Genomic DNA, 25,846 nt, shown 5'->3' on the forward strand with positions numbered 1-25,846 from the left:
CTTTGCCCCTCCTATTGAGAACCCTAGCCCCCCTCTTGAGAACCCTCATCTCTTTGCCCCTCCTCTTGAGAACCCTAGTCTCTTTGCCCCTCCTATTGAGAACCGCTGTCTTTGTCTCCGTATATACAGAACAGTATATATAGTGTGTGTGCATCAGAAGGGCTATTAGTAGTCTAGCAACCAGTTCCCCCTGTTCAGTCTGATAAATATGCTCCCATAATGCACTCTGATCAGTCTGATAAATATGCTCCCATAATGCACTCAGCAGCAGGTGGGCACCCAGCGGAGGAGGAGATGGCGGCAGCGACGTGTGCCACATGAAGAATAAGGGGCCATTTGGAATGCAAACACAGAGCGCATGGGGTGGTGTGGTGTGGTGTGTTGTGGGGTGGTGTGGTGTGGTGTGGTGTGGTGTGGTGTGGTGTGGTGTGGTGTGGTGTGTTATGTTGTGGTGTGGGAGCGCCTGTTTTTGCTCTGGTAATGATGGAATGATGAGCGCTGGGCCTCCCTCACATAATTGACTAGTGGATCAGCCTCGTCAACACTCCGCACAGCCCTACACTAGTGGATCAGCCTCGTCAACACTCCGCACAGCCCTACACTAGTGGATCAGCCTCGTCAACACTCCGCACAGCCCTACACGCGCACAGCTTGTTGTGTTCGGCCAGACAGCATCATCAGGGAGCCTGTTATCTGTGGCGGTCTGAAATATTAATACGGAGCGGAGCGCTTGGTTATGGATATCACAGGGGCCACGTGCCATCCTCCTCGCTCCCCTCACTGCCCACTCATCAGGCCGAGGAAAGGCGGCGTCATTATTTCTGCGCGGGCCCTCGTGCTCTCCCCGGGAGGCAGGGGTGGGTGAGGGGGGGGGTGAGGGGGTGGGCACCTGCGCGGGGGCAGAGGGGCCGAGGATCTTTAATTGCCGCTCTTAGTGAAAACGCTGAGTCACTGTTTAGAAGAAGAGGCCGAAACCTACAGGCCGGGTGCTTTCTTTCTCCTCTCCTCTCCTGCCATATGGCCACCATAATGAGTGTTTGTGTGAGACGGAGGATTCTGGAAGGATCCAGGATAGTCTCAAAGGGCTACAACTGTGCTACTCAGGGAAAACAACTTTGGAAACACTTTACTTATATAGAGTATTCAGAATGCATAATCAACACTTTTATAGTTAACAAATTACAGCAACTGACTTATCAAAATACATTCCTGCACACATAAAGCCTTACAATACACCCTATATGGTTCCTATATGATGGTACTATAAAACTTTTGGATTCAAGATCAGGAACATATTGACCAACCAGCCTATAAGGCACAAACATATAGCTGCACAGTGCACACCTAAAGTGTTGTGATAGTATGATTAGCCTATTATGAAGGAAGGCAGCGGTACCAGTGGTGTTTTGAAGTGGCAAAGGACCCTATTGTGTATTTTGATACTTTGTATTATTATTGCAATACTTTTTGAATGCAATCTTTATAGGCTCATCTCAATTAGTATGACTAACTGAATATGACAAGTGTTTTATATACATTTACCAATGTGTCTATAGTTCACGGATAGGCCTATTGGGTTGAAGGTAAAGTGTGCCTTATAGCAAGGCCTTCATGAATGAACATTCAAAACAAATTGAATAAATACATTAATTGCATTATGTGCTTTGACTGATTACTGGCATTTTATGGAGCTCACATGTAGTTTATAGACTTTGCGAACACAATATGGCATGTTTGTGTCACAGTGCCTTAGGCTATATGGTTGGCCAATACCCTGATTGTGATGAAGAATGCAGAAGGCTGCATATGCAGTGAAGCATGGGGATATCATCATTTCTCCGATGGCAATGCATGGCTGTTACTTTTGAACTATTCAGTTGTGCTCCAGTTGTTGAGTGTCCGCACAAATCTCGGAGTAGCCCATAAAGGTTGTCGAAAAGCTCCGTCAGAACCTTCCACATCGGAGGGGGTGAGCGGATATGGTTAACATTAGGAGTGGCACACAGCCATCTCCAAGCTCGTTACGTTAGAGGCTCGGAATATAGACAGGCTGACTGACAGTGAAGGAGATACGTTGTGTGTTCCATCCTCAGTAGTAAAGGATCCGAGTGAAATATGTCTTGGGATACAATTGCCTTGAAAAGCACCAGCAATGGTATGCGTATAGTCAAGGACAAACACGGGCGGTAATGAGATCCACCATACACTTCATCTCCTAAAAATAAGGCAAATATCTTACTGCACTTCTATTTTTACTGCTCAACTCTCAGTGAAACTAACCACGAAAACATTAATTATGACGACAATAACAAATCAACTGCAAGGCATGAATTTAAAAATAACGTTTCAAAGAAAAGAGGTTTTTCACTTGTGGAGAGAGCAAGTGTCTATCTGTAATGATTCAGCTTTGTGCAAAGCCTCTGTGTGCACGCAATAGAGAGCAGCGCACTGACGTTACAGCCACGACCACGTACCCAGAGCGCGGATAGAGCCTATTATTATACTTCCAGCACCTTGCAGGGACAGCATAGTCGCGAGTCTCGCAAAGCCTTTGGTTTCGACTACTTGAGGATAAAAAAAAAACACCCTCCACAGTTTCAGTATGGTTGTTACTCGATATTCAATAACAAAATTCGTTCACCTGGTATCTGTTTAAATCGCGGAGCAACTTTGGAAATCTGTTGTTTTTTTTCTGGCTGATGCGATTTATATCACTAGAGGAATGATGTGGACCTTGCATGACGGAATTGGATTTGTTTTCTTTTCTGGTTTGTGTGTCCAGATGGGGTTCACTCTTCAAGGTAAGCAAACTGACTAACTGGTCATTTTGTTTTAAATCGACTTGCTTCCATATGGGTAATAAATCAACTGATTAAAATTTTAAAACGGGGAGCGCCACCCGAAACGATATTGGCTTCAATGTTCGGAGACTCCCCGGTTGCCTTTTTGATACCGAGATAGAGAATCGTTCACATTTTAAACACGTTTTGTTCGATGGAGTGGCTGCAACAGACAAAAATATTCGAGACATCTTCTAAGAAAGGCTCAACTGTTGATTGTGATGTGGATGTTACGGAATGTCAGACTTATAGCTGGTGTTTTAAATCATACCAATTGTTTACCAGAAGAGGGCATGTAATCTAGACTAAAAGAATAACTTCGACGAGCCTGCATGCGCGACTTGCATTTCAAGTAGGGGATCTGCAGAAATGGAGTTCGATTGTGGGACTGCAGCTATTGCTCAGGACCAAGGACAGTTCCGCCAAAGTAGCTCATTCGGTTAACCCGCTGAGAGTGCGGGGCGGAAAACAAAAATATTTTATGTCGCAATTGATCATGCTGAAGACATTTCAAATTAATTCAAGTGAAGTTTGAGATCTGCCACACGATTATAAAAGCACGAATTTGCTTTTCGTCTTCCTCAAACGCATGATATGTCTTTACATCTACCTTTTTCATCGCAAGTAACAGAACACATACAAGTAAATTTCCCCGAAATGCTGAAGACTTTCTTCGCGGATTAAATGTTTCTATAATAGTTTCAACAGTATTTGTGCTTAATCTTTTGGTGTACAGGCTACCAACAAATTCTCATCATCATCGGACTCGTGATGAAGCTGCAGGGTTCAGTATTTTGACGTTTCCTTTGACGTATGTTTATGTATTTGCAGGAAGGTTTACCAAGATCCCCGCCAACATGACTGCTAAAGTGGGGCAGAACATTGAAATGGAGTGCGCCTTTCAGAGCGAAACAGCCTCGGTGTACTTGGAGATTCAGTGGTGGTTCATAAGAGCGCCGGAGGAGCCGAGCGACAGTGAGGAAGAGACAGCCACAGAGGTAGGGTACTTTTAAATAAGAATAGCCTACCTGGCACACCGTGGCTCTGACGTGTTTCTACATGTTTTGTGCGACTTCATAGTGCGTCAAATGTGCATCGAGCCGCTCAGCGTGGCACCTGGTGCGCGTGGCATCACACGACGTCTTGCTGTGTTCGGAATGAGCATGCAGCCTACTGTGCTATGGTGTACTTACATGACAATGCAGCGGGCTCAAAAGGCTTGCCAAATTGTGTCCGTGAGCTTTCCATCATAGCGTAACTCTTGATCCCCCCCCCCCCCCCCCCCCGCCACACACACACACACACACACACACACACACACACACACACACACACACAATCACACACACACACACACGCACGAACAGAGAGACACACACGCAAATACACAGCACCACTATCATCGTCATCTCACCTTTTTTTTTATCCCCTATACATACCTGCATACATAAATGCCACCATCAACGAGGAAACCTGCGACTCCAATGCCTGATTGTTGCTTATTGTGAGCTCGCTGCAAATCAGTCGCCAGCCTGTGTTTTGTCTGCCTGCGACTAGATTCCATGAATTCTACAGTCGTCGGAAGACATTTCAGTAAAGTTTTGCAGTTCATTCAACCTGAAGTAGATCAGAGAACTGAATGTTCCTCTTCATCACAATCTAGAAAACATGCTGCTTTGTGTAGAACGGACGCGCTGTTCCGAGTGGCTGGGGCCTATTGTTGTCGCTTATGTCACATATCGCTGCTGCAGCCTTGATCCCGGCTATCCGTCTCCATCTCGGCGGAAAGAGAACTTGTTGCTGCTGTTGCAATGCAATGTGTGTGCCTCCATTTGCAATAGCTGACACTTGTGGCCTATGTGTGACAGATATCAATGTAATACCAGTACAAAATAATAATCATAATAATAGATAGAATGATAGATAGATAGATAGATAGATAGATAGATAGATAGATAGATAGATAGATGGACATAGGTTAGCCTATATTACTGTAAGATTAAGTGATAAAAGCATATTATGTCATTATGAGAAGCATATTTTATACCTTATGTTAAGATCATGCGTATTGCTAGACCATACACGAGAGGGGGATCAGCTGAGGTGTCTGGGTTACTTGTGTGATTCCATATACGCATGAGATGAATTTCTGTGGAGATGATTGTGACGCAACATCAGTAGATCTTAGTGAGGAGCCCTTAGTGTGTGCAGGGGTCAGTGTGTTGCTGATACGTCGTGTGAAAGCCCACGCTGGGGTCTCACCTGTCCTCACTGCTCTATTAACTCTGACATGACATGGGGAGGTGTGTGTGTGTGTGTGTGTGTGTGTGTGTGTGTGTGTGTGCATCAGCAGCACCACTGTTGAACTGCACTGAGCACACTAGCAGTCATGACATGGGGAGGTGTGTGTGTGTGTGTGTGTGTGTGTGTGTGCGTGTGCGTGCATCAGCAGCACCACTGGTGAACTGCACTGAGCACACTAGCAGTCATGACATGGGGAGGTGTGTGTGTGTGTGTGTGTGTGTGTGTCAGAGGCACCACTGTTGATCTGCACTGAGCACACTAGCAGTCATGACATGGGGAGGTGTGTGTGTGTGTGTGTGTGTGTGTGTGTGTGTGTGTGTGTGTGTGTGTGTGTCAGAGGCACCACTGTTGAACTGCACTGAGCACACTAGCAGTCCAGCTCAGCTCCGCTTAGTTCATGTCAAGTGATGGTGCACCCCAAACATCAAGCCTCATGAAATCCATGTCTCAGCTCAGATGTAGACATTGCACGCATAAGACTGTGGAGGCAGTTTGTCAGATCAATGTCTGGTTCTAATCACGGTTTTAAGGGACTGAGCGGTTCGACCAGTGTAGAGATTTTAATGATTGCTGCAAGAGACTCAGTGCAGTGGGAGATGTTAGCTCTTCTGTTCAAGGTGTTTTTGCACAGTTGTGATGGGTGGAGAGGAGGGGACGGTCATGTCAGCAGGCCTTGTGTTGTGGAGAGACTGCGAGGGAAGTTTCTTTTAATCTTACATGGCCGTTGAGTTAAAACATGCCCAGACATTTCAGTATAATAGCCTTCATCAGGAGAAAATGTCAAAATGGTTTATTCTAAGCATTTGTGTGGTGGTGTTGGTGGTGTGTGTGTGTGTGTGTGTGTGTGTGTATGATCTGTTTGTTTTGTAAAAGTATCTACAGTATACAGTATGATGCACATTTGCCCTGCATTACAGACACAGTGTGTGTGTGTATGATCTGTTTCTTTTGTAAAAGTATCTTCAGTATATGATGCACATTTGCCCTGCATTACAGACACAGTGGCATCCTTTTCCTCAAAGCACCTCCAGTACAGTATGCAGTGCTAGCTGGTGGAGCATGGGAGCAGCTCCCATCAGCCCTCAGACGGACAATCTATGAGTCACAGTGATGGACAGTTGATAAAATCTCATCCTCCGTGCCATTGTCATGCACACTTGAACACTCCGGGGGTCAAGTAACCCTATTGGATTAGCTCAGCAGGCACCGCTTGCAGTGCCATTCATCACACACACACTGTATTTTATATTACCGGCCTCCTGGAATCACTTATCCAGACAAAAACTCAGTTTCTGCTCCGTGCAGACACATGTGCTCTGTCTCTCTCCCAGCGCTCCCCAAGGACCATGTGTTGCTGCTTCCTTGGTGCTTGTTATGTTTACTGTAATTCTATACATCAGCCTGGCGTGTCGTGGCGTGGCGTGGGGTGGGGTGGGGTGGGGTCGCGTGGCGTGGCGTGGCGTGGCGTGGCGTGGGGTCGCGTGGCACTCCACCTGTGGGGGCCTCTTCCACACAATTACTCTGCTGCATATTAGTGCTCACACACTTTAGAAAGCAACACACTCTGCTGCATATTAGCGCTCACACACTTTAGAAAGCAACACAGATTGCCACTGGGGGCTGAGGAGCCACTGAAATGCAGCGCTCGAGCCCATCTAGTGCTATTAATGTGCCCATGATACCTGCGCTAAGAGCAGACGCACACCTAATAGCCCACTTACATCTGGCTACATTCAGCTGGGAGCACTGTTTCCAAAATAAGTCAATGGTTTAGAGGCATGCGTGCCTCTTCTGTTGAAGGTTTCATTTAAGAGAAGATGTTTTGAATAGCATTCATTTTGTCAGGCCAAACAAGATATTGATATTTGCAAAAGCCGGCAATGTGTGGCATATTGTTTTAACCTTTTCACCTTCTAAAAGCATGGTGTTGAATAGACTTTAATATGAAATAGTCCTGTTCAGTTCATAAACGTGGCACTAGTACTTTGCTGATTCATGTACCTCTGTGTATGTTCTTCGGCTCTTTATTGACTTTATTCTGTGAAGAGAGAATGAGTTTACCGTGCCCCAAGCAGGCGGCCAGATGAACCTGCTCTACACACACACACACACACACACACACACACACACACACACACACACACACACACGTATAAACCAGCAGCTCATTTATAAAATCTCCATGGTGGAATGAGACATCTTACTTCTGGACGACCCAGCCAGTGAAACCCATTCACCGCCTCCTCCCCCTCCTTGTCTGTCCAGCCCCCCCTGGGACCCCCCCCCCCCCCAGACTTCCCCGGCTTCTCCTCTCCTCTGACAATTGGCCAGACATTAGCCACCAGAGTGGACAGAACGGGCAGCCCTGAAAACTGCGGCCTGATCGATTCCCGTCTCATTATGGCCGAGGCGCTCGTAATCAATGTGATGTTTCAGAGACCACCGGGCCCCTCCGCGGGCGGCCTGGATCCCTCACCAGCGCTCCCTATCTGCGGAGCGTGCCCAGAGGGAGTCGGAGAGAGGAGTCCGGCGGCGGACATGACTAACGAGCAGGCCTGTCCACTCTGCACAACCTGTCGCTCGCTGTCCTGCGGGTCACTAGAGGCTGGAGGCGGCGGCTCTCTGTAGCCGACGGCTGATTGGCTGGCTAAGCGTGTGTGCGTGTGTGCAGCAGTGGAGGGCCTGCTCAGTGTGACAGCAGCATTCTAAGCTGATTTGAAGGAAAAGTGTTTCTATATTTAAAGAAATAAAAAAGTCTTGGGTCGGTGTAGTAGGCTTTTAGGTCCATCTCAGTGTGTATCCACCTCCTGAGCTGCAGCAAAGCATGTCTTTGGGCTGAGCAGATCTGGAATTGATGGCTTGGATGTTTTCCTCACCTAGTATGCATTTCTAAGCACCATTTGTATCCAGTAGAACTTTTTCCTGAAGTCTCAGGGAGAGCTGCTATTGATTTAACATTTGCCATTGAGTGCCCTTGTACAGGGTATGACCAGCCTGGCAATAAGTAAAGCAATATATGTATACCTGTGCATTTTTATAGGGCATCTGGGAATTGCGAGGGCATTTGTAACTCAACGGTGTCATTAGGTACAGATTCTCAGTATGTGGCTCAGTCCCACAGGACTCTTGTAATAGAACAGAGCTGAAGGACCTTGAGCCTGGGCGCTAATAGAATCTAAATGTAGGTCGCGTTTGATCATGTGTTGTGATTTGAGCCATTCAACCCTGTGGAAGCCATATGCTTTAAGCCCTGTTACGCCTGTGGGACTGGTATTGTCAGCCATACTAATAGCCAGGTTGATGGTGTGTCGGTGTGTGTATATGTGTGTGTGTGTGTGTGTGTGTGTGCGTGCGGGTGTGCAAGCTAATGGAAACGAGATATGCATGTGTATGTTAATGTGTTTGCAGACCTGTACTATTGGAGGGCATGCATGATCCAAGCCATTTAGTTTAGTCACGTAGGTGCTTTTAACAGCAATCAGTGCACATTCTTGGTGTTGCACGAATACTCTCTGGCATAAAGATCCCCCCCCCCTCTCTGTGAAGGGCCCATTTTCATACAGATGTCTGCCTCGCTCTGTGGAAGGCCCATTTTCATACAGATGTCTGCTTCGCTCTGTGAAAGGCCCATTTTCTTCTAATTATGATGTTTGCTGGTGAACTTTCACCTTGCTGGCATCTTGGTTGCTGTTGCGGCATGAGTCACTGGGCTGAATTGCCAGGAGCAAAAGCCAATGAAGCATAGCAATTACACCTTTAAATACCATGACACCACTCAGGACACCAGGCAAATAGAGGACACGGACAAACACACACACACACACACACATGACACCAAGCTTAACTTATTGCAGTCCAAAATAAAAGACGAGCAAAAACACACACATGACTCCGAGGTTTATGTATACAGTCCAAAATAAGAGTCAAAGAGATTTCATATTCACTTATGTCTGTGAAATTTTATTAGACAAAGGGCAAAGCAGTCTACAGTGTGGCATTATTGTTAACCCTAACCCCAAAATGAGCAACAAATTAAATGTATTCTGTCAGAATATGGAAGTAGTAGTAGAAATGGCATATCTCAATGTGCTTAGCATATTCATCTAGTATTGAAATGCAATTCAGTGCTCAATGCTCAACATATTAAAATAGTATGGGAATGTAGTGCTCATCATTGAAATAGTATGGGAATGCAATTTAGTGCTCATCATATTGAAATAGTATAAAAATGTAGTGCTCAATAGTATGGGAATGCAGTGCTCATCATATTGAAATAGTATGGGAATGCAGTGCTCAATAGTATGGGAATGTAGTGGGAATGTACAGTAGTTCTCAATGGTATTGGAATGTAGTGCTCATCATATTGAAATAGTATGGAAATGTAGTGCTCATCATATTGAAATAGTATGGGAATGTAGTGCTCATATATTGAAATAGTATGGGAATGCAGTGCTCATATATTGAAATAGTATGGGAATGCAGTGCTCATATATTGAAATAGTATGGGAATGCAGTGCTCATATATAGTAAGGGAATGCAGTAATCATCATATTGAAATAGTATGGGAATGCAGTGCTCATATATTGAAATAGTATGGGAGTGTAGTGCTCATATATTGAAATAGTATGGGAATGCAGTAATCATCATATTGAAATAGTATGGGAATGCAGTGCTCATATATTGAAATAGTATGGGAATGCAGTGCTCATATATTGAAATAGTATGGGAATGTAGTGCTCATATATTGAAATACTGTAGTGTGGGAATGCAGTGCAATGCATTATTTGTGGCCTCTCTGATGCCCTGATTTTGGCCATGGGGCCGGCCAGCTGATCCTGTCCACACAGTACACACAGCCAAACGGGCAAACCTGCACCGGTCAGCCAAACACAAGTCCACGGCGAGCGGCCTCCCTGTGCATGACGGAGCAGGCTGTGTGTGTATGTGTGTGTGTGTGTGTGTGTGTGTGTGTGTGTGTGTGAGTGAGTGACGTCAGCAGCGTTCTCAGAACAAAGGCGGCGTGCTCTGCAGGCTGGAGGCGCTGGGCTGAGGGTGTGTGTGTGTGTGTGTGTGTGTGTGTGTGTGTGTGTGAGGCGGCGTGCTATGCAGGCTGGAGGCGCTGGGCTGAGGGTGTGTGTGTGTGTGTGTGTGTGTGTGTGTGTGTGTGTGAGGCGGCGTGCTCTGCAGGCTGGAGGCGCTGGGCTGAGGGCGTGTGTGTGTGTGTGTGTGTGTGTGTGTGTGTGTGTGTGTGTGTGTGTGTGTGTGTGTGTGTGAGGCGGCGTGCTCTGCAGGCTGGAGGCGCTGGGCTGAGGGTGTGTGTGTGTGTGTGTGTGTGTGTGTGTGTGTGTGTGTGTGTGTGTGTGTGTGTGTGTGTGTGATCATCATTAGTGCGCGCCGCGGCCCCGTTTGATGTTCCACACCAGGACACTAATGGAGCAGGTCCTGCCACAGTTCTGCATATTGTCTATTTTGGGGGTCGAGGGCTGTGTGTGTGTGTGTGTGTGTGTGGGTGGGGGGGGGTCGAGGGCAGTGTGTGTGTGTGTGTGGGATGGGGGGGTTCCATGAGAAAATGACTGCTGCACCAACTACATGTATTTTTGAGTGTTTTCACACACACACACACACAAACACACACACACACACACACACACACACACACACACACACACACACACACACACACACACACAAAAGAAAACACTTAACACAATTTGAGGACATCTGAAGTGCGAGAAAAAGAAGAAAAAAATGGGCAGGCTAGAAAAAAATCTTATTTTCTTTTTTTTTTTTCTTCTTGGCCCTTGAAGTGGTTATTGACTCCCATCAGGACAGTTTCCCTCATTGGTACAGTAGGATGGTGGCTGCACTGGTACAGTAGGATGGTGGCTGCATTGGTACAGTAGGACGGGTGGCTGCACTGGTACAGTAGGACGGGTGTGTACAGTAGGATGGGTGGCTGCATTGGTACAGTAGGACGGGTGTGTACAGTAGGATGGGTGTGTACAGTAGGACGGGTGTGTACAGTAGGATGGTGGCTGCATTGGTACAGTAGGATGGGTGTGTACAGGAGGACGGGTGTGTACAGTAGGATGGGTGGCTGCATTGGTACAGTAGGACGGGTGGCTGCATTGGTACAGTAGGATGGGTGTGTACAGTAGGATGGGTGGCTGCATTGGTACAGTAGGATGGGTGTGTACAGTAGGATGGTGGCTGCATTGGTACAGTAGGACGGGTGGCTGCATTGGTACAGTAGGATGGTGGCTGCATTGGTACAGTAGGATGGTGGCTGCATTGGTACAGTAGGATGGTGGCTGCATTGGTACAGTAGGACGGGTGGCTGCATTGGTACAGTAGGACGGGTGGCTGGGTGGCTGCATTGGTACAGTAGGATGGGTGTGTACAGTAGGATGGGTGTGTACAGTAGGATGGGTGTGTACAGTAGGATGGGTGGCTGCATTGGTACAGTAGGATGGGTGTGTACAGTAGGATGGTGGCTGCATTGGTACAGTAGGATGGGTGTGTACAGTAGGATGGGTGGCTGCATTGGTACAGTAGGATGGGTGGCTGCATTGGTACAGTAGGATGGGTGTGTACAGTAGGATGGGTGTGTACAGTAGGATGGGTGTGTACAGTAGGATGGGTGGCTGCATTGGTACAGTAGGATGGGTGTGTACAGTAGGATGGGTGGCTGCCACCAGAGGAATCTCCAGGCTGCTTGACTTGGTTCCAGGGCGCTGGAGAAAATGGCCTCCTCTGACACCTGCTGTTGCTGGAGATTAAACATGGATGCATGCATGTTAGCATGGAAGGAACTGGTCCACATACAATATACATTCAGGGGTTTATACATTATTTGCAGAAAGTAAGTATTTGCTAAAATAACTCTCACAGTTTACCGGTTTTCTTTTCGGGTATTTTTTTCTTTTCCTCTATCTTTTGCTTTCTGTATTTCTTGCTTTGTGAGACATTTCCGGGACTCTGTGAATTCAGGACAAGTGTTCTTGTTGAGAAATGACGTGTTCCGAATTGAAGAGTGAAACTTGTGGTGTCAGAGTCAGACCCTCGTGTCCGCTTACAGTGGTGGCTTTACTGTAATTGGCGTGTAACCCACATTTGTTTATTGCCTCATCAAGTGCCTGCCACTCGCTATGGATGGAGCACATCTCAAAGGGGCCTGTCGTCATCCTAATCACATTGCAGCCGGAAGCACATCTCAAAGGGGCCTGTCGTCATCCTAATCACATTACAGCCGGAAGTGCTCGTCTTCGGCACCACCATCACCACCGACCGGGAGGAAGAGATTTATAGATTGGTGCAGAGAGAGAGAGAGAGAGAGAGAGAGACAGAGAGAGAGTGAGATAAAGAGAGAGAGAGAGAGAGAGAGAGAGAGAGAGAGAGAAAGACAGAGAGAGAGAGAGAGAAAGAGAGAGAGAGAGGGTGAGAGAGAGAGAAAGAGAGAGAGAGAGAGAGAAAGAGAGGGAGAGAGAGAGAGAGAGAGAGAGAGAGAGAGAGACAGAGAGAGAGAGAAAGAGAGAGAGAGAGGGTGAGAGAGAGAGAAAGAGAGAGAGAGAGAGAGAAAGAGAGGAGAGAGAGAGAGAGAGAGAGAGAGAGAGAGAGAGAGAGAGAGAGAGAGAGAGAGAAAGAGAGGGAGAGAGAGAGGGGGAGAGGGAGAGAGGGAGAGAATGGGAGAGGGAGAGGGAGAGAGAGAGAGAGAGAGAGAGAGAAAGAGAGGGAGAGAGAGAGAGAGGGTGAGAGAAAGAGAGAAAAAAACGAGAGAGAGAGAGTGAGATAAAGAGAGAGAGAGAGAGAGAGAGAGAGAGAGAGAGAGAGAGAGAAAGAGAGGGAGAGAGAGAGAGAGAGGGAGAGAATGGGAGGCGTTGATGTAGCCATTTGAAGGGGCTGGATCCCCTGCTGTTGGGGGACACTCTTTCATATTCTCTCTAAGATGATGCTCTGCAAAGCCTCACCACCAACCCCACCCCCATCATATCACACCACCACCACCACCCCCCCCCCCCCACCCCCCCACCCCCCGCACCACCTGCTGATGGCCGTTGTGTGTGTGGCGTGCAGGGCGGTGAATTAGGAGCCAATTGTGCGCTGTTGAGCTGGGCGCCATGCTTGTGTGTTGAGCTGGGGCGCCATGCTTGTGTGTTGAGCTGTTGAGCTGGGCGCCATGCTTGTGTGTTGAGCTGGGGCGCCATGCTTGTGTGTTGAGCTGGGGCGCCATGCTTGTGTGTTGAGCTGGGCGCCATGCTTGTGTGTTGAGCTGTTGAGCTGGGCGCCATGCTTGTGTGTTGAGCTGGGGCACCATGCTTGTGTGTTGAGCTGGGGCGCCATGCTTGTGTGTTGAGCTGTTGAGCTGTTGAGCTGGGGCGCCATGCTTGTGTGTTGAGCTGGGGCGCCCTGCTTGTGTGTTGAGCTGGGGCGCCATGCTTGTGTGTTGAGCTGGGGCGCCATGCTTGTGTGTTGAGCTGTTGAGCTGTTGAGCTGGGCGCCCTGCTTGTGTGTTGAGCTGGGGCACCATGCTTGTGTGTTGCGCTGGGCGCCATGCTTTTTGCTGTTGAGTTGGGGCGCCATGCTTGTGTGCTGAGGGCCTGCAGGCAGATGAGCGTCCAGACATAAAAAGTGTCTGATTAGATTAAGCGCCGGACGGCCCCTTTGATGTAGTGCAATGACTTTGACCCCCAGCTGGAAGCCCTTCCCTCTTCTCTCTCTCTCTCTCTCTCTCCCTCTCTTTCTCTTTCTCCCCGGCCGTCTCCCTCTCTCTCTCTCCCTCTCTTTCTCTTTCTCCCCGGCCGTCTCCCTCTCTCTCTCTCTCTCTTTCTATCTCTCTGCCTCTCTCTCTCTCCCTTTCTATCTCTCTCTTCCCATCTCTCTCTCTCGCTCTCTTTCTGTCCCCTCCGTCCACTAGAAATGAGAATGCGAAAAATAGAGGTGGCGTTGGCGAAAGGGCTAGCACATTCTGCAGTAATGGAACTGTCACACTGTTTTGATTAAGCATATCAATTTTGCCTTTAATTGCCGCTGCAACCCGTGTCTGGAAGATATTGTGCGTGGGGATGTTATGGCGCCTGATGTATTGCTAGATAGTTATTGTGTTGATTACATATTGTGATATGGTCTGTAGTATTATACATTACAGTGTTTGATCTGAGCTGAGATCAGGGTCATGAAATCACACCAGTGCCTTTCTAAGCACTGGCAAGATCTCGGCTTCATTGAAAATGAGGGCTACCCTCAATGACTCTCCGAGAATAAATAAAGGTTGAATGAAAAGTTGAAATGTGCATTCCATTCTGGAACACAACTTTGATACAATCTGAAGGCATCTGTTGCAGGTAGAAGGGGCTGTTTCAAAGCTGTCTAAGAAAAATGTGCCCCCTCCTCGGTACCACTCAAACAGGGGTGTGTGTGGTTTGCATATCTTGGATAGCTCCAGGGTCTTTTATTCAGAATCAAATTACTGCAATTCTGACTAAAAGCACTTTCTGTAGTCGTCCCTGAGATGCTTTGGCCACTTCACTGAGAGATCATACAGGGCCTACAGTATGCTTCTCTACTGTATGCTCATCTGTGCTACACAAACGGCAATGAGCAAATATTGGAGCACTTGCTGAATGGGTTTCAGATGTGCTGGCATTTGGACAAATCGCTTCAGCTAATCTTCTGCTTATTTTTGTCTCGAAAGTCACACAATCACTCTATACTGTGTAGGACAATTTTCTTCCGACGCAATTCAGTAGCCAGGCAAGCATGCTGTTTTGATTACGTTTGGCATAACATACATTATGGCTCCCTGTTGTGACTCAGTTGATTAGCTTGGCTGGCACGCTGTTTCCCCTACAGTTGAGGAGGCTGTCTATTTTTGCAGTTGGCTAGGCCTTCTGACTCTGTGATTTGTTTTATTCAGTGTATCAGCCATTTATTCCAGTTGTTTTGGCTGTTAGTGCCTTTGATTGAGCTGACAAGGCTGACGAGCCATTCATCTTGATTCATCCTGTTGCAGTAACTACCGTAGGCTGCCTGACCTGCTGGTTTTGATTTGATTGACCACACTAGTCTCTCAAGGGATCTCTCAAGGACACAGTGTTTTCCTTCTGTTGATCAGGCTTGTGCATGTTCCATGTGTGCATGGTTCCCTGTGGTCCTTGTTGTCTCTCCAGTCCACTGCCTGTGGATCTCACCTGCTGCTGTAGACCCCTGATGCTGAGGCACGCACGAGCAGCATACCGATATCAGCATCAGGGATTCACCCGCCACTTAACATCAAGCATCTGTCACTGGCGTGATTTCATTACGGGCTTGTTATTCACACTGAAAACTGAATCTTATTTTCCTCGGAAGAGATTTAAATGTAAAAGCTGGACCAAGACAGGTATCCCCAGATCCCCAAGATGGCCCTGGGCGAGGGCCCCAAGGGATGAGGGGATTATGGAGATGTGGTCTCATCCAGGATAAAGAGTAGAGCCTTTATTTAGTCCATTTATTTTGGAACCGACAAAAAAAGAACTATGCTAATATGGCTGACATGGTTTAGACACAGTGCTCGCTCTCTTCCTCTCTCTCTCCCTCACTCTCTCACTTTCTGTCTCTTTCTCTCTCTCTCTCTGTGTGTGTGTGCATGTTGCATGTGTGTATGTGTATGTGTGTGTGTGTGTGTGTGTGTGTGTTTGTGTGTGTGTATGTGTAGGCGTGTGTGTTTGTGTGTGTGTGTGTGTGTGTGTGTGTGCGTATATTTGTGTGAGTGTGTGTGTGTGTGTGTGTGTGTGTGTGTGTGTGTGTACGTATATGTGTGTGAATGTACCATTACATAGCCAGGGGCAGTCAGCCATGAGGGGGAGACATTTGGAAACACTGGTGAATATGCCTAAGCAGACGCCATGACTGTCATTTGGAAACACTGGTGAATATGCCTAAGCAGACGCCATGACTGTCATTTGGAAACACTGGTGAATATGCCTAAGCAGACGCCATGACTGTCATTTGGAAACACTGGTAAATATGCCTAAGCAGACGCCATGAATGGAGACCCCTAATTACAATGCGCCCACTGAAAACTGTGTGTTCTGGTAGAGTTTTTGTTAACCCTTCCTTTTACCGTCCCTTTTACCGTTAAGTATTTGCCTTGTAAATACATGAGAAATGATAGTGTATTGCCTAGTAAATATAGAGGAATGATAGTATATTAGTAATTACATGAGAAATGATAGTGAATTACCTAGTGAATATAGGAGAAATTATAGTATATTAGTAATTACATGAGAAATGATAGTGTACTGCCTAGAAAATATATGATAGATTATAGTATATTACTGAATAATTATATGTGAAGTGCAGGGTGGGGTAACGGCATGGTGATGTGCAGGGTGGGGTAACGGCATGGTGATGTGCAGGGTAACGGCATGGTGATGTGCAGGGTGGGGTAACAGCATGGTGATGTCCAGGGTAACAGCATGGTGATGTGCAGGGTAACAGCATGGTGATGTGCAGGGTAACAGCATGGTGATGTCCAGGGTAACGGCATGGTGATGTGCAGGGTAACGGCATGGTGATGTGCAGGGTGGGGTAACGGCATGGTGATGTGCAGGGTAACAGCATGGTGATGTGCAGGGTGGGGTAACGGCATGGTGATGTGCAGGGTAACGTCATGGTGATGTGCAGGGTAACAGCATGGTGATGTGCAGGGTAACAGCATGGTGATGTGCAGGGTGGGGTAACGGCATGGTGATGTGCAGGGTAGAGTAACGGCAGGGATGTGTATGGTGATTTCCAGGGTGGAGTTGTGGAACGGCTGTTATTCATGCACAAGTGTGTCCATTTCCAGAGCAGAAAGTGAATTGTTTTCATATTTCTGTGTGTGTGTGTGTGTGTGTGTGTGTGTGTGTGTGTGTGTGTGTGTGTGTGTGTGTGTGTGTGAGGGAATGGAGTGTGTGAGAGGCAGAGGGAATGGAATGTGTGTGTGTATGTGAGGGGATGGAGTGTGTGTGTGTGTGTGTGTGTGTGTGTGTGTGTGTGTGTGTGTGAGGGAATGGAGTGTGTGAGAGGCAGAGGGAATGGAATGTGTGTGTGTATGTGAGGGGATGGAGTGTGTGTGTGTGTGTGTGTGTGTGTGTGTGTGTGTGTGTGTGTGTGTGTGTGTGTGTGTGTATGTGTATGTGTGTGTGTGTGTGTGTGTGTGTGTGTGAGAGAGGGAATGGAGTGTGTGAGAAGCAGGCACCTACATTATATTAGGCAAACAGGGTTTTGTGAGTCTCCTCTCCTCTCCTTTCCTCTTCTCTGCTCTTCTCTCCTCCACTCTCATCTCCCCTCCTCTCCTCTTCTCTTATCCTCTCCTTTTTCCTTTCCTCTTCTACTCTTCTCTCCTCTATTCTTTTTTCTCTTTTCTTCTCTCCTCTCTTCTTTTCTGTTCTTTTGCTCTCCTCCCCTCTCTCCTCTGCTCTCTCCTCTCCTCTCCACTCTCCTCTTCTCTCCTCTCTCCTCTTCTCCCCTCTCCCCTCTCCTTCTCCCCTCTCTTCTCTCCTCTTCTCTCCTCTCCTCTGCTCTCTCCTCTTCTCTTCTCTTCTCTTCTCTTCTCTCCTCTTCTCTCCTCTTACGCTGTCTCCAGACGAGATGAGATGGAGGGGAAATGAGCTATTGCTGAGTCACTTTTAGGTGGAGGCAGACGGGGAACAGAGAGAGAGAGGGAGGGATAGAGAGAGAGGGAGGGAGGGAGAGAGAGAGAGAGAGAGAGAGGAAGAGAGAGAGGAATTCATCTCAGTCTGTCAATCATCAGAGAGAGCCAGATCCCTGGTTGAAGCCGCCGCAGGTATCAATCACTCAAGAGTCCCTGTTGGCTACTGAAGAGCATCGGCCTGTCTGTCTGCCTGTCCATCTGTCTGTCTGTCTGCATGTCCATCTGTCTGTGTGTCCACCACACTGCAACGCTGAAGCAGACCAGTGCACTCGTGGCGAGCTGACTGAGGGGGCTCGTAATGGCAGGGCACGAAATGCTTAGTCACTTTATTCTATAGTGTCTTGTAGATGGGAAGTAACAAAGGTAGTGAGGTGCTTGTACTGTAGATGGGAAGTAAAGGTAGTGAGGTGCTTGTACTGTAGATGGGAAGTAAAGGTAGTGAGGTGCTTGTAGATGGGAAGTAAAGGTAGTGAGGTGCTTGTAGATGGGAAATAACAAAGGTAGCGAGGTGCTTGTACTGTAGATGGGAAGTGAAGGTAGTGAGGTGCTTGTAGATGGGAAGTAAAGGTAGTGAGGTGCTTGTACTGTAGATGGGAAGTAAAGGTAGTGAGATGCGTGTAGATGGGAAGTAACAAAGGTAGCGAGGTGCTTGTACTGTAGATGGGAAGTAAGAAAGGTAGTGAGATGCTTGTAGATGGGAAGTAAGAAAGGTAGTGAGATGCTTGTAGATGGGAAATAACAAAGGTAGTGAGGTGCTTGTAGATGGGAAATAACAAAGGTAGTGAGGTGCGTGTTTAATGTGCTGGAAATGATGCGCTCCAGTGATGAGAGTGGTAATTGAAGGCTGATTGGTCCATTGATGAGATGAGGTCAGTAACTGGACAGTGAAAGCGAGAGAAAGGATGAACAGGATGTCTGCAGTGTCCTTCATTTTAAGGAGATGATTTTGTGTGTGTGTGTGTGTGTGTGTGTGTGTGTGTGTGTGTGTGTGTGTGTGTGTGTGTGTGTGTGTGTGTGTGTGTGTGTGTGTGTGTGCGTGCACGCTGTTTCATTGGGGCTTATGGTTTATAATATTACTCCTAGAAGATCACTCTGATTCTGTATTCTGATTCTGAAGCAGCTGTTCCAGGCTGACAGGTTGCTGTTGGTTATTGATGTTATGATATGATGCACCCAGCCAGCCTCGGGCAGATAGCCCCCCCCCCCCCCCCCCCCCCCCACACACACACACACACACACTTACCCTACCTACCCCACCTACCACTGGAGGCTTCCACCTGCTGAAGGGGAGGGTTTCCTTACCCATTTCTTGCTTGAGGGGGCTAAGCTCTCCAAAGTGCCTCAAGACATATTCATAAGTTATGGCGCTATAGAAATAAAAAATGTAATGTAATTGAATTGATAGTGGCTCTGCAGTTCTATGTACATATTTCCATTTAGCATATATGATGATGCGTGTTCATCATATGGCCTGTGTAAAGTGATAGTGTATGTACTGTATACGTCATGTGTCAGTACATTAATGTTGTCACCCAGTACTCTTGGGTCTAGACTATACATTAACGTCATGTCTGTTCTCTTCTGTGATTCCCCAATAGCAGCATGGATGTACAGTACTGTCATTCAAATCAAAGGGAGCTTGCGATTTCAATAGTGCATTTTTTCCTCTCAGTCAGAAGGACACAACGGTAGAGCAGCCCAGTGGGCGAGTGCTGCGTCGCCTTTTAGATTATACACATTTCAACACGCACAGACACACACACACACACGTCTACACACACACACACACACACACACTGCTGCTGCGTCGTCTGTTAGATTATACACATTTCCACCCAGGCACTCGAGGGCAGAGTACGCACTTTTGTGCTGCGAATCACTTTGATGTCACTTAAGGCCCTGAAATGCCCTGTTATGTAGCAAGCATGTTCCACACAAATGTGTGCAGAGTCCCTCATTTGAATCTCTCTTGCTGTCCTACAGATGATATGCTGATTGATCCTCGTCCATCAAAGCGGCTGCGTGCCGTGACCTTGATAATGACATGGAGGCATCAAAGGCTTTTGGCTGCTAGCGTGTGATAGCGTACAGGAGCTGCCTGCGCCTGCACAAAGAATAGTAGTGAACAGTAATTCATTGATGTCCATTCTCCAAATGGGCAAATGGTCCTGATAATGGCTTTAAAAATGAGCCTGCGCTTTTTTTTAGAGCCATTGCATTGCTGAAACGCTGTCAGACCATTAAGTGCGTGACAGTTAGGTGCCAATTCTTTGACTTATCACGGGTTTATGTGTGACATGCCCCTGTGGGCTGCTGGGCCGCTTGCTATTCTCCTGCACTGCAGGAGTGCTCTTAATAGACTGCATAAAAACACACACTGATTAGGCTCATGAAGGGAAATGTGTTTTCAAGGGTCTGTGTCCAGATTCCAGAACAAGGGTCTGCACTGTGAATACAGCACACCTGGATCCAGAATCCAGAACTCAGTCAGGACTGAGAATACAGCACACCTGGATCCAGAATCCAGAACACGGTTCTGCACTGAGAATACAGCACAACTGGATCCAGAATCCAGAACTCAGTCAGGACTGAGAATACAGCACACCTGGATCCAGAGCCCTCTTTGTTGAGCATCCGTGTCTGTAGCTCATGCTGCTGAAGCGTAGGGCCAATTTGTTAAGCAGTCTTTTTGCCAGCACTTCAAGTCTCCTTGGCCTCTATTGCACTGAGGTGTGTGAAGGTTGCTCACCTTGCCTCGTCTCTAGCCATTTTTTATTCAAGCCTTTCAGAGCAGCACAGTTTGCAGATGTGTATTTTTGCTCTCTCTTTCTCTCTGTCTCTCTATTTCTCTCTCTCTTGCTCTCTTTCTCTCTCGCTGTCTTTCAAATTTAAATTGACTGTTTAAAAAAAGGTGAATAGAACATGTGACTGGTGTGCTGACTTCACTGTTCATGCTGAGGAATTTGTTTTTACAAAAAGGGTAATTACTAATTTGGTATGTTTTAGATTTTTTAGAAATGTTTTGTATTCTCTTCTATTTAGTTATTTATTTCTGATGAATACGAATGCTCTTTGGTTCGTGCCGTTCAATAAGTGAGATGGACATTGCTTTTGTTCGCACGTTGCGCACACAACTCCTCAAGACCCCGCGGAACTCAGCGAGGCCGTTTGATTGGATGCCCGTTGCCTGTGACAGAGCCGCGTCTCCTGGATCTGAGCACCACCCCAGACAGCGCCACGCTGACCTGCTTCTTCTGTAGAGGCCCATCACACACACACACACACACACACACAGGCCCATCTGCACTATAAATAACCTGTGGAAGCAGAGCCAGTGGGAGCGCCCAGGCTTCAGAGTGCTCTTTATTTATTTGTTCATCTATCCAACAACAAGACTTAATCAATGAGACCTAGTTCCCACGTGGCGGTGTTTGTCTGTAAGCAAGCCTAGTCTGTGAACCCAGGTGTTCACTGCTATGATATCACAACACTTATTCGCTTCATTACAAAATCTCACTGTTGCTTGGTTTATAGATTTATGGAACAGAAGGGAAATTATTTTTTGTTCTGTGATGGCTTTCTCTATAAATCTCCACTTCTCCTGGACAGGTGAGGTGTGTTAGGTGTTGGTAATTAACACGTGCTTGATGATGAGACGGACATATTGGGAACAGTGTGTGTCAGCACTCCGACTCTGTGACTGGGGACTGTGTGGCTTGAGCTCGGTGGTAATTGATGTGTGTTTTCATGGTTTTGCTTTGAGTTCTACCATTGCTCTTCAAGTAGCTCTGAAAAACCCATTGAACTCGGTGTAGCTTCATGTTGACATTTGAGTGTGTAGAAATAACTAGTGTGTGTCTGTGTGTATGTGGGTGTGTGGTTGTGTGTGTACAGGTGTATTACACTCCTACATTTAAACACATGATCCTATCTGCATGTCAGTTGCTCTCGCAAATGACTTACTGTCACTCTATGGACATAAACATGCTCTGGAATGTTTTCCGTCCAAAATGCTCAATATGCTCTCCTGCCATCCTGCAGCAGTGCTGTATAGGTGGTATTCACAAGGTCCATGAGTGTCTCATCCCATCCACAGACGAGGCTCAATCATAATGAATCGCGTGACCCGGTCACAGCCACTCAAAGACATGCCTATATTTCAATATAAATGACGCCATTCTTCTCCCCCGACAGTCGATTGGTATGCGCGACCCCGCGGCCGGCTGCATTATGCACAATAATTGCGGGACACATTTTACAAGAAGTCAATTTGGGTCGGCGTGAGGAATGATGCCGTGTCAGAGCCCAGGTTTTCAGCTCTAATGGAGGGTGGAGGGGCGGGGTGGCCGACACAATCAAACGCCCGGATCACCAGCGCCGCCGAGAGAGAGAGAGAGAGAGAGAGAGAGAGAGAGAGAGAGAGAGAGAGAGAGAGAGAGAGAGAGAGAGAGAGAGAGAGAGAGAGAGAGAGAGAGCCAGCCCACCAGCCAGACACACACAGACAATGAGCCCCCACAATGAGACACTAATTCGGGCAGGTTATGCTGGGGCCACTGCGTCTGGGAACCCGCTGCTCAGGACTGATGCAGCACAATAAGGGCGATAAACAAAGCTATAAACAAACCAACTAATAGATGGCCAGCCAGGCAGACACATGCCTTGCACAGGACTGAGATACACATCACTTACAGACAGACAAAAACACAAGCAGACAGACAGATAGATAGACAGATAGATAGATAGATAGATAGATAGATAGATAGGTAGGTAGGTAGGTAGGTAGGTAGGTAGGTAGATAGATAGATAGATAGATAGATAGATAGATAGATAGATAGGTAGACAGATAGATAGATAGATAGATAGATAGATAGACAGATAGATAGGTAGATAGATAGATAGGTGAGCTAAATTGGGACTTGGGAGTTTATTTAATTAAGACGGCTTGGTGTTTACTGTATGACCAGTGTTAGCACAGGGCAGAGCTAGACTGCCAATAGAACCGCCTGTTGATTGCCAAGATTCGGGACATCCATTGGAAATTCATTAGGTCACAATTAAGTTAATTGCGTTTGCACTGGGCAGAAAGCAAAGAGAACACCCTGCTTCTCTGGTCCGGTGTGTGTGTGTGTGGTGTGTGTGTGTGTGTGTGTGTGTGTGTGTGTGTGTGTGTGTGTGTGTACGTGTGTGTGTGGCATGTGAAACGACTAAGAATTGCACACACACTGTCCGAGATTAAAGAGCCTAATGTGCTTGGCCAGAGCTCAGTCCATATGCTTGGACTGGGGATGCTTGGCCACAGGATGTCCAGCGAAGAGCAGACATTAGAGAGAAAGAATCTCCATGTTCTCTCAGGCTCATGTCATGTTTGGAATTTGTCTAGAGTTTTTGTCTTCATCGTTATGGTTATGGTTCTGGTTGTGCTATTTAGCTGAGGCCTTTGTCCAAAGCGACATAATTGTGCCCCAAACTGCATGTGAGGTGCCATGTTCTCTTATGAATTGTGCCAGCCTCTGTGTAATGCTGTTACAGTGTTGTGTTTCCATTGTTGTCCTCACACCTCTTTTAAAGGCACATGCTGTGGCACTCTGCTTTGGCTGCTAATCATAGTATCATAGTATCATAGTATCATTGTATCATAGTATCAGAGTATCATAGTATTGTATTGTAGTATCAGACATCAGGAAAGCTGTCATGAAACTGACCATTAAAAGTCATTAATAATCTGTCACAAACACTTCTGACTTGACCCATCTGGTGTGCCATGTTTGTGTTATCTGAATAAGAGAGGGGTCAATTTAACTCATTTAACCGTCTCTAAAGCACGTGTTTTGACCAAGCTCCACCAGAGCTCCATCAGAGCACCGAGGCAGGGATGCCAATGACGGCCAGTGATTGCATTTGATTTATTCAAGGGTAAAAAAAAAAACTTCCTTCTCTATTATCAGGAAAGCACCCCCCACCACACACATCCCCACTGAGGGTACACACACACACACACACACACACACACACACACACACACACACACACACACACACACACACACACACATCCCCACCGAGGATACACACAGACAGACAGACACACACACACACACACACACACACACACACACACACACCTCCCCGCCGAGGTTGGAGAGGGCTCTGATGCTTCCTGGCCACATGTCCTCGACGGCCCAATCTTACACTGTGTGTGATGTGTTAACAGACGAGGCGGGCCCGTTTTGATTGTCAGGGACGAATAGATTGCCCTTTCTGAAAGGACAGCTGCCGCAAAACAAGACTGACTGACGGAATGATAAATCAGACGCGCCATCAACTCACATATTCAACCGGCGCTCGCAATCAATCCGGGAAAATCCATGGGTCTTCAAAACTTCAAGCGAGTCTTGAAAGAGGAAATAAAATGAATTTAAAGACTGCTTGGGCATTGCTGGGCCCTGCTGATGTAAAGACCACTCTGAGCTATCAGTGGTTGTAAAGCATGTGCTGTGAAAGGCAACTAGGGACAGCGAGAGCTTGGGGGGGTGCTCTAATGAAGCAACACTTCATTGAGATAAAACTCAGAAAGAAACTCCAATATTTGGGCACTGGAGTCTGCTGGAGGCTTCTCCAAAAGAGCTTCAAGTGCACCCTCTCTTCCCCCGGCCCAAGATGCCTCTCCCTTTTGTCATTTCTTTTCTCATGTGGACAAAACAGCTATGAATCATAGCAAGAGATAACTGCAGTGTAATGCCCATGTTTGACTTGCTTGGGGATTAAAGCGATATTAGGCAGCGCAGGCTGTATCCGCGTGGGACCCACGCCATATGTCACGCCATACGCCACTTCCTGTTCCCCGGCGGAATCTCTGGAGTGCTTCCATACGCCACTTCCTGTTCCCCGGCGGAATCTCCGGAGTGCTTCCCGGGCTGCTCTGTCCTCGTGAGCGCCGCGCTCGCTCGGAGTCGGAGAATAAGCGCCGGAGAAATGCTGTGGGAAATGTTCTCCCGACTTCCGTCTTGGTGTGTGTGTGTGGCGGCCCGTTCGTCTGTTCCACGCTACCCGCCGTTTTTTTTTATCTCTTTCACACGTGGGCAAACCCTGAGGCAATGCCACCTCTCTCATGCCATCTCACACGCCATGCCATCCCAGAGTCAGCAAGTCTGGACCGGGCATGGAGCCCATTTGGCAATCGGCAGAGAATAAATAAATCATGTCCGCTAAAATCAATGCCTTCTTTATGATATTGGCTTTGAGTGCTGTGTTTGATATTGGGCTTATGGGCTGGACCACGGCGTGTGGATATGGGTAGCCCCATCCTGTTGTGTGCTGTGCTCGACTTTTAGCGTTTATTTGCTGCATGTTGTCTAATTGGATGCTTTGAATGAGGCAATGAAAAGTCTTGTCCCCAAGTGGTTGTTTAAAGGCTTAGCTTTTGCTTAGCGGTTTAGCATGTTTAACATGAAATATTGCCCTGTTGTGTCTACATCTCTCTCTCTCTCTCTCTCTCTCTCTCTCTATTTTTTCTCCTCTTCTGCGTCTCTTGGCTGCACAGTAGAAAGGCTTTGTCTCCACTGGTTATTGTTCAGAGATGTTAGCGTAAATTCATCTATATGCTTGCCAAGCATTTCATAAGCACAAACTATCACAGCAATATTGTTTGAGAAAGTGTCTCAAGACAGATGAGCTAATTTACTTGTGACCCAAAGAGGGATTTAGCCTACTGTTTTCTCACGCAAGTGTTGGCTTTTGTCTGTTTTTCAGATGGACATCATACCGGAAATTGACCCAGATGATGAAGGAACCAAGATAAGTGTAAGTCCATTCACATACCCCTTAAAGGCATTCGAAAGCTCAGCGCAATCTTGTCTCAAGTACTTGCTTGTAATGCTTGCTTGGATGCAATCCACAAACAAACACAGAGACAGAGACACTCAGACACAGACACAGACACAGACACAGACACACACACACACACACACACACACAGAGAGAGACACACACACACACACACACACACAGACACACACACACACACACAC

General features: G+C 47.1%; 1 protein-coding gene across 1 annotated transcript in view; it reads left to right on the plus strand.

Moving 5' to 3' along the window:
- The first annotated feature begins 2,725 nt into the window (after positions 1 to 2,725).
- Positions 2,726 to 25,846, plus strand: part of vstm2a (V-set and transmembrane domain containing 2A) — a 31,420-nt gene continuing 8,299 nt past the window's right edge. Inside the window, exons 1-4 of the mRNA XM_062521654.1 lie at positions 2,726 to 2,801; positions 3,672 to 3,838; positions 17,944 to 17,952; positions 25,569 to 25,619. Coding sequence (XP_062377638.1) covers positions 2,726 to 2,801; positions 3,672 to 3,838; positions 17,944 to 17,952; positions 25,569 to 25,619 — 303 coding nt within the window. The remainder of the gene's footprint in view (positions 2,802 to 3,671; positions 3,839 to 17,943; positions 17,953 to 25,568; positions 25,620 to 25,846) is intronic.

Source organism: Sardina pilchardus, chromosome 19 (genome assembly GCF_963854185.1).
Source record: "Sardina pilchardus chromosome 19, fSarPil1.1, whole genome shotgun sequence".
Classification (NCBI taxonomy): domain Eukaryota; kingdom Metazoa; phylum Chordata; class Actinopteri; order Clupeiformes; family Clupeidae; genus Sardina; species Sardina pilchardus.